At 43.7% G+C, this 14,162-nt stretch overlaps 1 protein-coding gene across 1 annotated transcript in view; it reads right to left on the bottom strand.

The window, feature by feature from the left end:
* Positions 1-1,244: 1,244 nt before the first annotated feature.
* LOC134571281 (WD repeat-containing protein 49-like) overlaps positions 1,245-14,162 on the bottom strand; it is a 132,044-nt gene continuing 119,126 nt past the window's right edge. Inside the window, exons 26-30 of the mRNA XM_063429455.1 lie at positions 13,380-13,419; positions 10,982-11,070; positions 10,710-10,900; positions 2,547-2,650; positions 1,245-1,438 (exon numbers count right to left, since the gene is read on the bottom strand). Coding sequence (XP_063285525.1) covers positions 1,270-1,438; positions 2,547-2,650; positions 10,710-10,900; positions 10,982-11,070; positions 13,380-13,419 — 593 coding nt within the window. The 3' untranslated portion in view covers positions 1,245-1,269. The remainder of the gene's footprint in view (positions 1,439-2,546; positions 2,651-10,709; positions 10,901-10,981; positions 11,071-13,379; positions 13,420-14,162) is intronic.

Raw genomic sequence — 14,162 nt, forward strand, 5'->3', positions numbered from 1 at the left:
CTGGTATCTTAAACACTAAAGCATGGTGTATTAATTATATTGTTTGGAGTGTTGCCAAACCAACAATTCACACCTGTTTATTTAGAGTTTCCACCAAGCTTTCTGGGTTAATCAACCCACATAAATGTGCTATTATCTGTATAAATCTTAAAGTGAATTTCAAATTTAAGATCAAATTCACGGAAAACATGTCTACGTGAGCAATGCTTTCAGTTCAACTCTGGCCTTTATATTTCAAATAGATTTTTAATTCACTGTGAGTTCTCACTTTAGTAAATACATTTCACTGCAGGGGCTAATGGAGACGTACAGCTCTCCCATAGAAGCCTATTCGAGATGCCAAATTAGATTACAGACATCTCCTGTTTGAAGAGGTTTTTTTGGGCCCTGCTATTATTTGCTGCTTTGGAGGTAAATTTAGAGGCGATTTTGTTTCTGATCTGTTGTGTGTCTGCTGGTTTCCATAGTGGTAGCTCCACTTTTATTACTTTACACAAATTTTTTAGAACATATTTTCAGTCACGTTTCATACAAAAATCCCATTCTCTTTTAAACTCTCTAAAATGAGTGGTAAATCAGTTATGGGATTTACTTACTATGTATCTTCCGTTAAGGTTGATTTTTCAAGTTGAAAAAAAAAGGGAAATTAGTTAAAGGGACAATATAGTCACCAAAACAACTTTAGCTTAATGAAGCAGTTTTGGCGTATAGATCATGTGTCTGCAGTCTCACTAGTCAAATCTCTGCCATTTAGGAATTAAATCTTTGTTCATGCACCCTAAGGTATTTTTAGAAGAAGAAAAAAAAAAAATTTAGACACAGCTGGGTAATTCCCTGATCTAGATCATACAGGAACTTTCTGTGTGTGATTAAAGTTAATTTTACAGTGCAGGAGAAAAAAAAAATCTTCTGAAGTAACGTGTGTTAGAAAATGTAACCATTTTGATTTGATGCTGGCTGTGTCAGTCACAACCAGGGGAGGTGCGGATAGGGCTGCATGGACAAAAACAAAAGTTACTTAACTCCTAAATGGCAGAGAAATTAGTAGTGAGACTTCAGAGACATGAGCTATACACCATAGCTGCTTCATTAAGCTAAAGTTGTTTTGGTGACTAGAGTATCCCTTTAGGTATAACTCAGAATCACAATTTGAGTTCTATGCCTGAAGTATAAATAATCTGTTTTTTTTGTTTTTGTTTTTATTAAATCCAAAAACCTGTAAATAGTTCAACATTAATAAGTTCCCCTGCTTCGGTTTTCTTTCTTTTATCAAGAGAACATATAGCTCAGTGAAGGATCGACACCAGCAACAGAAATATCCGGCTTTTCAAAGGATATAGAGCCATTCTCTAGCTCAAAGTACTTTAGTGTGTGAAACGCTGTTGGCCCACCATGATTCAAAGGTTTATGTAAGATCTTGTTTTTCTCGTGACGTAACCTACAAGATCAAATGACAAATTATTATGATGACAGAGGGAAAAAATGCAAGATATATATCAGCATACAGGTATCTCTGCCTCTATATTTATATAATCCACTTCTGGTAACCAATACTAATTATGAAGTGGGGCGGTTGAAGGGCTTGGTTTGTAGCTAGGGTTCAGCATGGCATGTCATAAGGGGCCCAGCTGTGTGAGTGGCCCTGTATTGCCAAAAAAGAAAAAAAGGCTAACATTCTCCCCACAAACCATCTAACCAAGGTAGTCAGAGTGTTTGTTAGCAGGGCTAGTGCCAATACAGAGGGACATTGAGTGTTCAAGTTCCTATTTTGACACCAGCAGGACAGCCTAGATGCCACTCACAACATTTTGCTTTTTTTATCTTTAGCTGCGTACAGTGAGAGAACACTGACAGTCCAGCTGTGTACATTCTCCAGCACATAGCACAATACTGGTCCCTCATGATGCTGTGTGTTACTTGGGGCTTTCTGGGACAGCAAGCTTAGGGATATGATATCATAACGTCTTCTTCATCACTGGGCTACCACTCACACATAGAACAGTGAAGCAGCTGTTCTGTGCATCAGAATGATATATACAGATCAGCTCCCTCGTGGCAACGGAACCAGTTAACCACCATGTACTCGGCTACACAATATAAAGGTGTGGTTTTATGGTGGGGGAATATGGCAATGGTGAAAGAAGTAAATATGGCTGTGTATGGGGGTACAATTTTGCTATTGTGATTGTTTTTTTTCGATAATTCTAATAATAGCCGAGTTGGAGGATCTGGAGTTTATTGAATAGACCTATCTAAACTAATAGTATAGATCAGGAATAGGCAACCTTCAGCACTCCAGATGTTGTGCACTACATCCCCCATAATGCTCTTACACAATCAGCATCATGGGAGGTGTAGTCCAAAACATCGGCAGTGCCGAAGGTTGCCTATGCCTGGTATAGATAGTAAAAGGGGTTTGTTGGCGGCTTTGGGGACTCTGGAAATGCTCAATGGCCCTGATTTCTTGTGGAAGGAGAGTAGCCACTAACAGATGAACGATCTGACATATTATATTGTGAACTGTTTTTACTTTAACTCTGACTTACCTTTTTCCGAGGACATGTGACAATTCCTTCTTTTTGATTTCTTCTTTGATATCTTCTTCTGTAAGTCTGAGCACTAAGGCTTTTGTATTATTGTTTACTTCATTCTGTAAGGATTATATCGCAACAAGTGACAATTATAGATTAATGGCTTATTTTAGTATTATACAACGTTATTTGTGTTTAATATACATATTGGCATTTGTAATGTAACATATTGAACACATTAAACCAAGGACAGTGGTGTAAGAAGGTAGAATGAGCATTTGAATTAGTGATTATGGTGCCCGGATGTCACCTGTGCCCTTATGAGTAATTTGTTAAACTGTTTTAGATGATTTGACCAGTTACCTTGGTGCTCCCAGGCACTTGCGCCACATCGGCTTATCCTGCTAGATGTCTTCCCTGAGCTAAATAAGTCTGATACAGGATGTGGCGAAACCGACCTCGCCACGTGTCCTTGTAGGGGGCTGCTTGCCCGCCTCTTGCCTTTAGACTATGGCCCCTGTTCTTGTTCCCTGCAGAAAGGCTGGTTTGTACCTTTCTGCGGACTGTTAAAGCCATGCTACCCCAGATAGCTAGGCCATGGAGCCCAGCCGTATACTGAAAGACTGTATGAAAGACTTTGGCTCCATGGCGATTGAACTGTATATATGTGATCTGAGCGACATCCAGTAATAATGTGCGCTCAGATCTAAGCTATCTGGGGATAGGTAGAATGTCTGTATTTTATGTAATAAATGTAACCTTGTGTATTTTATTGTATTTTACTGTCTTTTTACTGCCATGTGCTTAATGGAGTTTTGCCTCTGTCCTTGGAGATAATTGGATTACTTCTCAATTATCTCCAGGATAGAAGACTCTGTGGAACTGGTTTTGGGCAGAGTTTGCAGTTCGGGAGATTGGTACTTACAGTTGCTGCCTGTGCATCTGGAAAGGGGAATATCACCTAAATGGTTTTTAACCTCTGGTGAGCAAAACGGTCCGTTACAATTGGTGGCAAGTGACAGGATCATTCCCACAGCCCAGAAGGACAGCTACAAGGTAACACTATTCCCTGGATTTACAAATTAAGGGTAATGCTAGTACCCGTACAGCGCCCCTATCTACAAAGGAACTCAGAAAATGGAGGAGAAGTTTCAAGATATATTGTACTGTTACGTATCCCTGGGGTCTGGAGCAGTCTCAGAGGAGGACATGTTGATGTACAGAGAGAGTGCCAGAGCCGGGTTGTGGGACGAAGCCCTAGAGAAAGTACAGTATTCGCAAGGGGATCGGCGCCGCAGTAGAAGGCAGCGAATCCTGGCTCGAATGGCAGAGCGGATGCCCCTCCTGAGAAATAAGACAGAAGAAGCGTGGGTGACTAGACTCGAGATTCTAGTATATGCAGAACTGCCGCTCGACGACGCAAACCAGGCGATACAGTGGTACGCAGCTCAGTGTGTCTCCGAGATGGCAGAGTATGAGTTCCCAGAAGGCCGAGATTACGCTGGCCTTGGCATATTTTGGGATAATATTGACGATGAGGACTTTGGGAAAGCTACCGACTCTTGGTTTTGGGACCTGTGTTACGACCGAGAAGACATGCTGGGTCTCCCTAGCGCTGTTGATCTCGAGGCAGACCTACGGTATCTGGTCGCCCAGGAATGTGACCTGGAGTGGGATTACCTGCGACTCATCAATGAGGCCCGGGAAGAGACAACCGGTCCTCTTTACCAACAGCAACCAGCGGTACCCGAGGTAGCGGACCTCCTAGACTGGTCCTGCGAGGATCCCCAGCGGCAGTATGTATCCCAGGGAGCTAAAGGTGCAGTTCTTCCTCCCCAGCGGCAGTGTGTGTTACAGGGAGCCAAAGGTGTCGTCCTTCCTCCCCAGCGGCAGAGTGAGTTACAGGGAGCCAAAGGTGTCGTCCTTCCTCCCCAGCGGCAGTGTGAGTTACAGGGAGCGGAAGGTGTCGTTCTTCCTCCCCAGCGGCAGAGTGCGTTACAGGGAGCTAAAGGTGCCGTCCTTCCTCCCAAGCGGCAGTGTGAGTCCCAGGGAGCCAAAGGTGCCGTCCTTCCTCCCCAGCGGCAGTGTGTGGTACAGGGAACTGAAGGTGCCGTCCTTCCTCCCCAGCGGCAGTGTGTGTTAAAGGGAGCTGAAGGTACCATCCTTCCTCCCCAGCGGCAGAGTGTCCTGCAGGGAGCAGAGACCGTCGGTCTCGTACCCCGGCAGCAGGACGAAATATTTAAAGGGGAGACAGTCGGTCCCCCCCCTCCACCAGCAGAGAGAGTGTCAGGGAGAGGGACCTGCTACCCCCTCTCCCCAGCGGCTGAAAGTGTGCCAGGGAGAGAAGTCGGTGACCACCTCTCGCCAGCGGCAGCTTATTTCCAAAAGGGGAGATCCTATTCTGCCAGATGGGGCAGATCAGGCAGTTGGTCTCGCCCCACAGCAGCAGGAAAATATATTCGAAGGGGAGAAGGTCGGTCCCCCCCTCCACCAGCATAGAGAGAGTCAGGGAGAGGAGCTTGTCACCCCCTCACCCCAGCGACAGAAAGTGGGTAAGGGAGAGGAACTTGTTACCCCCTCTCCCCAGCGGCAGCCTAGCCCACCAAGGGGAGATGATAAGCCCCACACCAATGCAGATGGGACCGTGGTCTCTGCATATGCCTCCCAGGCGCAAGGGATAGTCGGCCCTGTCCCCCGCCAGCAGGGAGGTTCATCCAAAGGGGAGACAGCCTGTTGTGCCCTCCAGCAGCAGTACCGGGTCCAGAATGAGGAGCTTACTACACCATTCCCTCGACTGGACTCCAACCAGGCTACTCACAGGGTAGCGCTGGACGCAGGGCAGAGTACCGCTGGTCTCTGCCCACTCAGCAACCCACCGATCTGGAGCGCCAGTAAACCCCAGAGCCGAGGTGGAGCTCCTGGACAGGGACAAGCGACCCACTACCCCAGGTGTAGTAACTCTTTATTGTGGGTGGGCTGTACTGCTGATTGTGTTCTGTGGGTGGGTTGCTGGACTAACCAGGGCACTGACCGACAGGAGGTCAGATACCCTGTTAGTCTGGTTGGAAAAGGGGAGAAATGTGGCAAAACCGACCTCGCCACGTGTCCTTGGAGGGGGCTGCTTGCCCGCCTCTTGCCTTTAGACTATGGCCCCTGTTCTTTTTCCCTGCAGAAAGGCTGGTTTGTACCTTTCTGCGGACTGTTAAAGCCATGCTACCCCAGATAGCTAGGCCATGGAGCCAGCCGTATACTGAAAGACTGTATGAAAGACTTTGGCCCCATGGCGATTGAACTGTATGTATGTGATCTGAGCGCCATCCGGTAATAATGTGCGCTCAGATCTAAGCTATCTGGGGATAGGTAGAATGTCTGTATTTTATGTAATAAATGTAACCTTGTGTATTTTATTGTATTTTACTGTTTTTTTACTGCCATGTGCTTAATGGAGTTTTGCCTCTGTCCTTGGAGATAATTGGATTACTTCTCAATTATCTCCAGGATAGAAGACTCTGTGGAACTGGTTTTGGGCAGAAAAGCCATGCTTCATTTGGTCACAAAGGACTTCGATCTATCTTTTGAACCAATGGACCAATTTGGATGATTGACATATGTTTGTATTTGGAGTATGCTGATTCGGAAAATGTAAGTTTTATGTGAATGTGATGCATACTTTCAAAGTTATGAATAATGTGTAAAAACTGTATTTCTCTGCCTGTGATAATGAGATTACCCATTGTGTTCAGTAATCATATCACAGGCAGAGGGGAGGATGTTGTGTGGGAGTGTCTGTGTGTACGGATTGATTGGTTGTTCTGTAAAACCCTGTGGGCTGTACTATGGTTGTGGATTGGGAATAAAAGAGGCTGTATGTGCCAGTACAGTCAGATTCTGCTTAACCCTCAAAACGAAGTGTCGTCTCGTTATTGGGGGAATTGGATTGTATGCTGACTGCCAGGAGTGTAACCCTTTTGTATGGTTTTCAGGTTCGGCTGTTTCCAGGATTCGTAGAGTTTGCAGTTCGGGAGATTGGTGCTTACAGTTGCTGCCTGTGCATCTGGAAAGGGGAATATCACCTAAATGGTTTTTAACCTCTGGTGAGCAAAACGGTCCGTTACACAGGACCTTCCCCATTGACTGTGTTCAGCTTAAGCTCTCAGGCAACCAGAATGACCTTGCTTAGTTTGGTGGAACTAACTGGATTCTATTACCAGGAGCATCCGAATGCAGGTCTACGCATGGGCCCTGTGAGACCCAGGTATGTTGTCAAACCATTGATACATTACTCTGGGGAAGCTGTAGTAGTTATGGTGCTTGGAGTGTTCCCTTAAGACAGTTTGCTGGGACCAACTATCTCTGCTACCTATAATATATGGTCAATTCACTCCATAGAATGGCTGTTTGCATGGGACAAGCTGATCTACACATCCATGCTGAGCACTTTTAGAGACTCGTGTCGCCGGGCCATGGCATAAACCTTTGCTCTTAGGTTTGCTAGAGCAAATCCATGCAGTGAACGGGAAAGAGCCCTGACCCTGGAGACACAGATCTCTTCTCCTGCACCTTGATGCATAATAGGAACGTCCATGCAGTAAGCCACCACCATGTATATGCAGCTGGGTTTAAGAGGAAGCTATTGGTTTACTAAATTACAAAAACAAGATAAGCAGCATTAATAATGGCTACAAATGTTTCGGGCCATGACTGAATCTTAACATTTTTACGTGTCACTAAAAGTTATCAGGGGGGGCGGGGCCGGGCCGCCAAGCAGAGCGGTCGCAGGACAGCTCAGCTCCTGCAAATGAGGACACTAAAAAGCCCAAAAAATAGAATTGCAGCGCTCAACTCACCCATGACTGCGACCCTCGATGGAAGAGGGCTACTGGAACCGGGGAGAGTCTTACTCCATGAGCCTCGGAGGGGAGAACTCTGCAGCAACTCCCCGGAGGGGAGAACTCTGCAGCAACAAGCGGGAACTTCCCTGGCGGTGAGTGGAGTGGACGGCCGCCGCTCCACTATCCTGCCTGACCGGAGCCCAACAGCATATACGGACCCGGCCCCGGTCCCCCCCCCCTCTGGGCCGGGGGGGTGATCCCGGTCCACGCCTGGACACCGGCACTCTGAGTAGTGGCAGGGCGAACCCAGAAAGGCCGCTTCCAAAATGGCGACGACCGCATGTCCAACGAACCGTTTATGAGGACTGCCGGGCACACCCACCTCTCCTGACTCCAAGCTGACGGGGGCTGAGCGGGAACCGGCGAGTAATAGCAAAGATCCCACAAGACAAGCTATGGAGGAACAGTGCTAAACCCAGGCATGCCGAAGAACGCCAACCATAGAACAAGACAAGCTACAGCACCTTGGCCTGGCGGGCCATACCGCACAGCACACCGCTAGGGGGCCGGAATGCGCACACAGACCACCTTTGCCGCCATGATGACACAGCTACAGAGACTTTCTTCTCGCCCAAGATAGGCACACGACTGGCCCTCAAGCTACCCACGAAGGGTTCATCGGCCTACTACACTGCAACACAACGAGACTATAAGTATCCAGGCCCTTTGCCCCGACACAGAAATATCTTTTGTATAAAAACAGGCCACCTGGACTGCGACCACTGATCGCTTCTCTGGCCAGGGTCCCACCTGAGGTGGAAAATGTAAAATCTAAAGCTTAATCTAAAATGTTGATGCTGCTTTTGTTTTTGGCATTTGTTTCTCCTGTTACTCATATTATACTCTAAGGATAGCATAACAACCACTTAATCTCTACCTAGCTAGACAAGAGATATGTCTGACCATCTCATTAATCAGCTTAGGTTATGTTTAGTCCTAAAGTACACAACATAATGCTACCTATATTGCTCTACTTTATTTTAGAAGGCACCCATATGTGGAATACCACGGCACACACAGCTCTTAGGTGAAATGGTGTCTCACTGTGTGCTCATAGATAAATGCAACATACCCTGCCAAGTTACTCACACACATGAATAAGCCTGTTAGCTAATTGTCTTAATCGACTTGATGTTTTCTTTAATCTAAGTCTCAACCTTCTCATATAGTCACACAAGTTTAGGTGACCCACACTGACCGCTTCATATGTATTGTCGTAATGTGTAACATGTCTGCTTAATTTACAATCAGAACAACTTTACATGTCTCAGCCTAGCATCTGACACAGCATATTAATCTACTGCGTAGAAAACAAAAGCGTTGTTTTTATATGTTATGATTCTCATTCTCTCTAAGCTATGTACATCATTAATGTTTTATCCTGTTTATATAACTACTAAAAAAAGTGCAATGTCAATAATGCCATGTAACAATGCGTGTTTGCAAACTTGAATGCACCAGCTATTGTGGCAGTGTAAATTCACATGTTAATCTTATGCACGAACAAAAATAAAGAATAAAAAAAATAAAAAAAAATAATGGCTACAAATTACATTCTTATAACATGTGCTTTGTGTACATGGCAATATATCTTTTCAGATTTGATTACTTTAAAGGGACACTTTGCACTGGTACCAGTACAGCCTAATGTAATGTAACCTTGCAGTCTCACCAGTGTAAACGCTGACGTTTCTGATAAAAGGAAGAGTTTACATTGATTCCTTAGAACAACTTTGTGGCTGTCACAATGTTTTTCAGGACCGAGGTTTGGCATCTTCATACTCATGATGAAGACAACAAACACTCCCCATAGAGATGGTTTGAGATAATGTATTTCTATGAGGAGATCCTGATTGAGCGGTAGAACCAGTGGTGTATTTAGGATTTGTGCTGCCCTAGGCAGGACGGTGCTTGGGCACTTCCCCCCCTAATTTAAATTTCCCCCCCCTTCCTGTCAAGGCCGCACTTTGACTGACAGACGCTCACTCACTGACAGACGCACATACTCACTGATAGATGCATACACTCATTGACAGACACACACTCTCATATACACTGACAAACAATGACATACACACACTCACTGAATTGACACACTGATAGACAGACCTACTCTTACTCGGACACACACTCACTGACAGATAACCACTCACTGACTGACAGACGCACGCACTCACTGACCGTCACACACACAGACTGACAGACACACACACATTCACTGACAGACACACACTCACTGACACACTCACTCACATTCACTGACACGCACACTCACTCAAATTTACTGACACACATTCAGATGCACACTCACATTCACTGACACACACACACTCACATTCACTAGCACACACACACTAACACATACATTTCCCCATACTCACAATTATTATTAATATTATTTTTTTTTAAATTTAAATCCACCCAGCCTCCCTACGTTTGGTACGTTTGTTTCTCACCAGCGGGGTCCAGTGGGGCTGCCGGGCAGGGAGGAGGCGAGACAGGCAGGCGGGCGGCGAGGGAGCAATTTCCCCTGAGCTCTCTGCTCAGCTCCCTCGCGCACTGCAGAGTGATGCCGGGAGCCAGAATATGACATCATATTCCGGCTCTTGGCATTACTGCGGGACTCGCGAGGGAACTGAGCAGAGAGCTCAGGGGAAAGTGCTCCATCGCCGCTCGCCTGCCCTGGGGGAGCCCAAAGGTGGCCAGCCGGCCAGCTCTTGGGCTCCCAGAAATCGAGGCAAACAAGGTATTTGCCTGGGCATTTAGGGTGGTGTTTTTTGCCGCCCCCTAGAAATTGCCTTCCAAGGCAAATGCCTTGTTTGCCTCGTGGTAAATACGTCCCTGGGTAGAACAGTAGTCCCCAATGCTTCTCATTTTGATATATTGAATTGCCTGAGATCATCGTCAATGATAAATTCAGTTGGGGCGGAGAGACCGAAGCTGTGAGGGAGTGAAGGAATGTAAAATTGCTGTATTTCATTTTTGCTTGCTTCTTCTGCTATAGTGAGTCTATAGCAAGGATTGGCAACCTTCGGCACTCCAGATGTTGTGCACTACATCCCCCATAATACTCTTACACACATAATGCTGGCAAAGCATCATGGGAGGTGTAGTCCAAACCCGCTGCAGTGCCGAAGGTTGCCTATGCCTGGTCTATAGCCTGATACAGGTTAGTACCTCAAGACAAAACATGTTACTGTATTATATCAGTTGTATCCTAGCTAGAAGACAAACTGACAAGTTACGGTAGTGTAATAAATTAGCTGACTTTCTATCGCTGTTAGACCTTTGCATCTGAAGTATCTTCAGGTTCCTCTTTTACTTCAGAAGAATTTGTTTCTGAAAGGTCTGCTTCTTCCTCTAGAATGGGATGGACAGGCATGCTTTCTGGATCAATAAGTATCTCATATGGCACCATAGGATGTTTCCAAGAGGCTGGGGTAAAAACCTCCCATGGGTCTACCTGGCCAAACGTTCCTGGAAAAGAAATGTAAGCAAAGAATTCATAAATCTCCTCTATCACACACAATTTAGAAAGGTTGCTAGTCAAAAACTAACCAATAAATTCTCCATTTAAGCTCCAGAGGCGCACAGCACAATCCAAAGATGACGTCAAAATGACTTTGTGTTCATCAATTACTTCCAAGCTAAAGTAAACAAAGAAAATTGACATTTAATTGGTAGTTGAAGGAATATGAATTGTTTTACCTATGCAATGCTTAGTGAATACTCCCACGGACATACAGAGCTATATAAATAAATATATATATATATATATATATATATATATATATATATATTAACCTATGGATGTATTGCATAATGAGACATGGATTTAATAACATATATTATCCTGTATCTACAAATATCTGTACTGGCCTTTCTGATGGTTCTGTTGGCGGAGGAAAAGGATAAGAGAATAGAGTTGAAGAATGAATATAGTCCCACAGGTGTAATTAGTACATCTGGATATACCTTGCCTCACCCTCTCTCCTGCAGTGCCAGAAAAAAGGCACTTGTCAAAGATACGGGTAAATAAAGGGTTGAAAGCCTTTGCCTTAGTTAAGTCTTACCACGTCTGCAGGGGTTAAAAGCAGTAATTGTCTCCCCTGTCTGCTATCTGTTGCAAGCAGCAACTTCCTTGTTCTTCTCACAGGTCAAACTGACACAGAGAACTCAAACTGTATATTTCAGATAAGACGTGCTATACATGCGCAGTAGACAAACTGCAATACGCAATGTTATATGAATAATTCACTACGTTTCTATGATTGGTTGATTTTGCCTTCTGTTGTATACACCCCTAAGAAAAGTGTGTTTCATATATACGATGTACACTCATCAAAAAGCAACTACTCTCTTGAACTTTATATGACTGGTGGTCATTTAGTGTTCATTGCAGTGAACATTCATAGAGACAAGGGAAGCAGAATTGCTTAATGCACAAGTCCATTGCAGCGTAAGGGTTTCAGACTCTGTAGAATTGTGCAGCCTAACAGTAGTTTAAACTCCTAAATATTGAACTACTTCCTGGCATTAAATCAATTCACAATTAAGAAAAAGTCCCTTATTTAAGACTTCTTGTGTTCAGGGAAAGGAGAACCAATTTCTGGTCCTCCACTTCTGCCCTAATTGCATACTGTAGTCATAATGTCCTATCGGGCATGTCCTAACGCTGACAATTTTCACTGCGAGGTTACTGATGTTAGCTGAAATTGTTCGATGGCTTGCAAAACTCTTCATACGATAATATAATTAAGGCAATTAGAGACAATTACACATTCCTGAACTGACAGTCACAGCAATATCTCATTTGCCAACAGAGGAACATTTACATGAGTTTCTGAGTAGGATGTGTTTATAACAGATTTTGGCTCTACGTATAACCAGTTATAATAATAATAACAATATTCTGGGCTGTACTCCAAGAAATCGGAAATAGTTTTTGGTAGAACTAGAGTGTGTGTAACACGATTATTATGTCACAGACTGCACTGCGATGTATGTGTACCATTTGTGTATGTGAAATTTACTGTTTCCTTTATTTTAACCCAAACTGCTTATGGAGAGCTAAATGACTTGTCAGAAATTATTACATATGCTCTAATGTCATCATATTCAGGGTTATTCACAAACGTAACAATTTGCTGGGAGTTTAAACCCTTAAGGACCAAACTTCTGGAATAAAAGGGAATCATGACATGTCAGGCATGTCATGTGTCCTTAAGGGGTTAAAGTGAATTTAAACGTGGTTTCGAATTTAAGGCAGCAATAGCCAAACTGGAAAAATTCTCCAAGTCTGCTACGCTTCCAGTTTGGTCACTTTGGCCTTAGATTTGAAATTTACTCGAAATTCACTTCCAGGGTTATTCACAAAAGTGAGAATTGACAGGAATTCTAAGTGAATTTCAAATGTTAAAGTCAAAATAGCTGAACTTAAAAAGAATTCTCCAATTCAGAAATGCTTCCAGTTTGGCTATTTTGGTCTACAATTAGAGACTCTCTTCGAATTCACTTTGAGTTGCTGACAATAATCACTTTGTTGATGCTTCAATTTGACATATGACTGCCTTACCTATAACTTAATTTAATTAATTTCAGTTTAGCTAAGCTTTGCAGCGTGATGGGGTGGTTATGGAGCAAGACATGTTTGGGAGCTTATTCCAGCGTTTTTTCCCAAACAATTTCAAGTAGTTTGACAAAAAAGCAGGCGTCTCCAGGCACAAAAAACCCAGCCCTTCAAATGCCACTCAGATAATGCAGACATTTTATTATCAAATTATCTGCCCAAAACTATCCGACCTTGGCAATAATCAGCTACGACATCAAGCTGTGAGTACTGAGTTAGCCCAACACCCAGTGATTGCTGGGCAACGTATATCAGTGAACTGGATATCATATATATTAATGTTAGTGCATGTAAAAACAAAAAACACACACCCTGCAATATACTCACTGTGTAATCATGTCCACATGAGCACGCCAGTCATTCACCACTGTGTAAATACAAAATAATTCTCTTTAGGAAAAGTAAATAATTCTTTTTATTTATTTAACATTTACTGGACTCTTTCCAGGGGATTTGTCTGTATGTGCCTGGAAGAATAATGTCAAACTGTTATGCTGGCTTTGTAAATGTCATCATTCCGTATGTGCAACTACTTTCACTTAGCTTACTGTGATAATGATATGCAATATGATTTTATGCTGCTAGATCAATGACTCGAAGTTAGGAAATCTGTCCTAGGAATTCCTTAGGAATCAAGATCAGCGGCATTAATGCTGCAAATCTTTCTTTCCTCAGCTCACTAACTGGCAAGATATTGGACGCCAATCACTGCAAGTGAATAACAGGGTACCATATTATACATAACCATTACTTGATGTTAGAAGGATGTAGCTCTGTTTAAGGCTTAAATGAGCATCCGTCATAAACTCTGTTTACTTGCATAAGCAATTAGAATTAAGTAATCTGTGACGATGGATTTATACCATTAAGGTTTATTGTATCGATGTAATTTTTTTCTTCTTGTTGTCATTGTTCTAAACTTGAAAAATCTCAATAAAGAATAAAAAAAAGAAGAAGAAGAAGACGGATGTAGCTCTGGACATTGTTTAGGAGAGACCAACATCTCCCTAGACATGGGCCCCTTGCCTCCTGCATACATGCATAGTATTTCATAATAAATACTTAATTACATAGGCTTAAAAAAAAGACTCAAGTCTATCAAATTCAGCC

Source organism: Pelobates fuscus, chromosome 1, assembly GCF_036172605.1.
Source record: "Pelobates fuscus isolate aPelFus1 chromosome 1, aPelFus1.pri, whole genome shotgun sequence".
Lineage (NCBI taxonomy): Eukaryota > Metazoa > Chordata > Amphibia > Anura > Pelobatidae > Pelobates > Pelobates fuscus.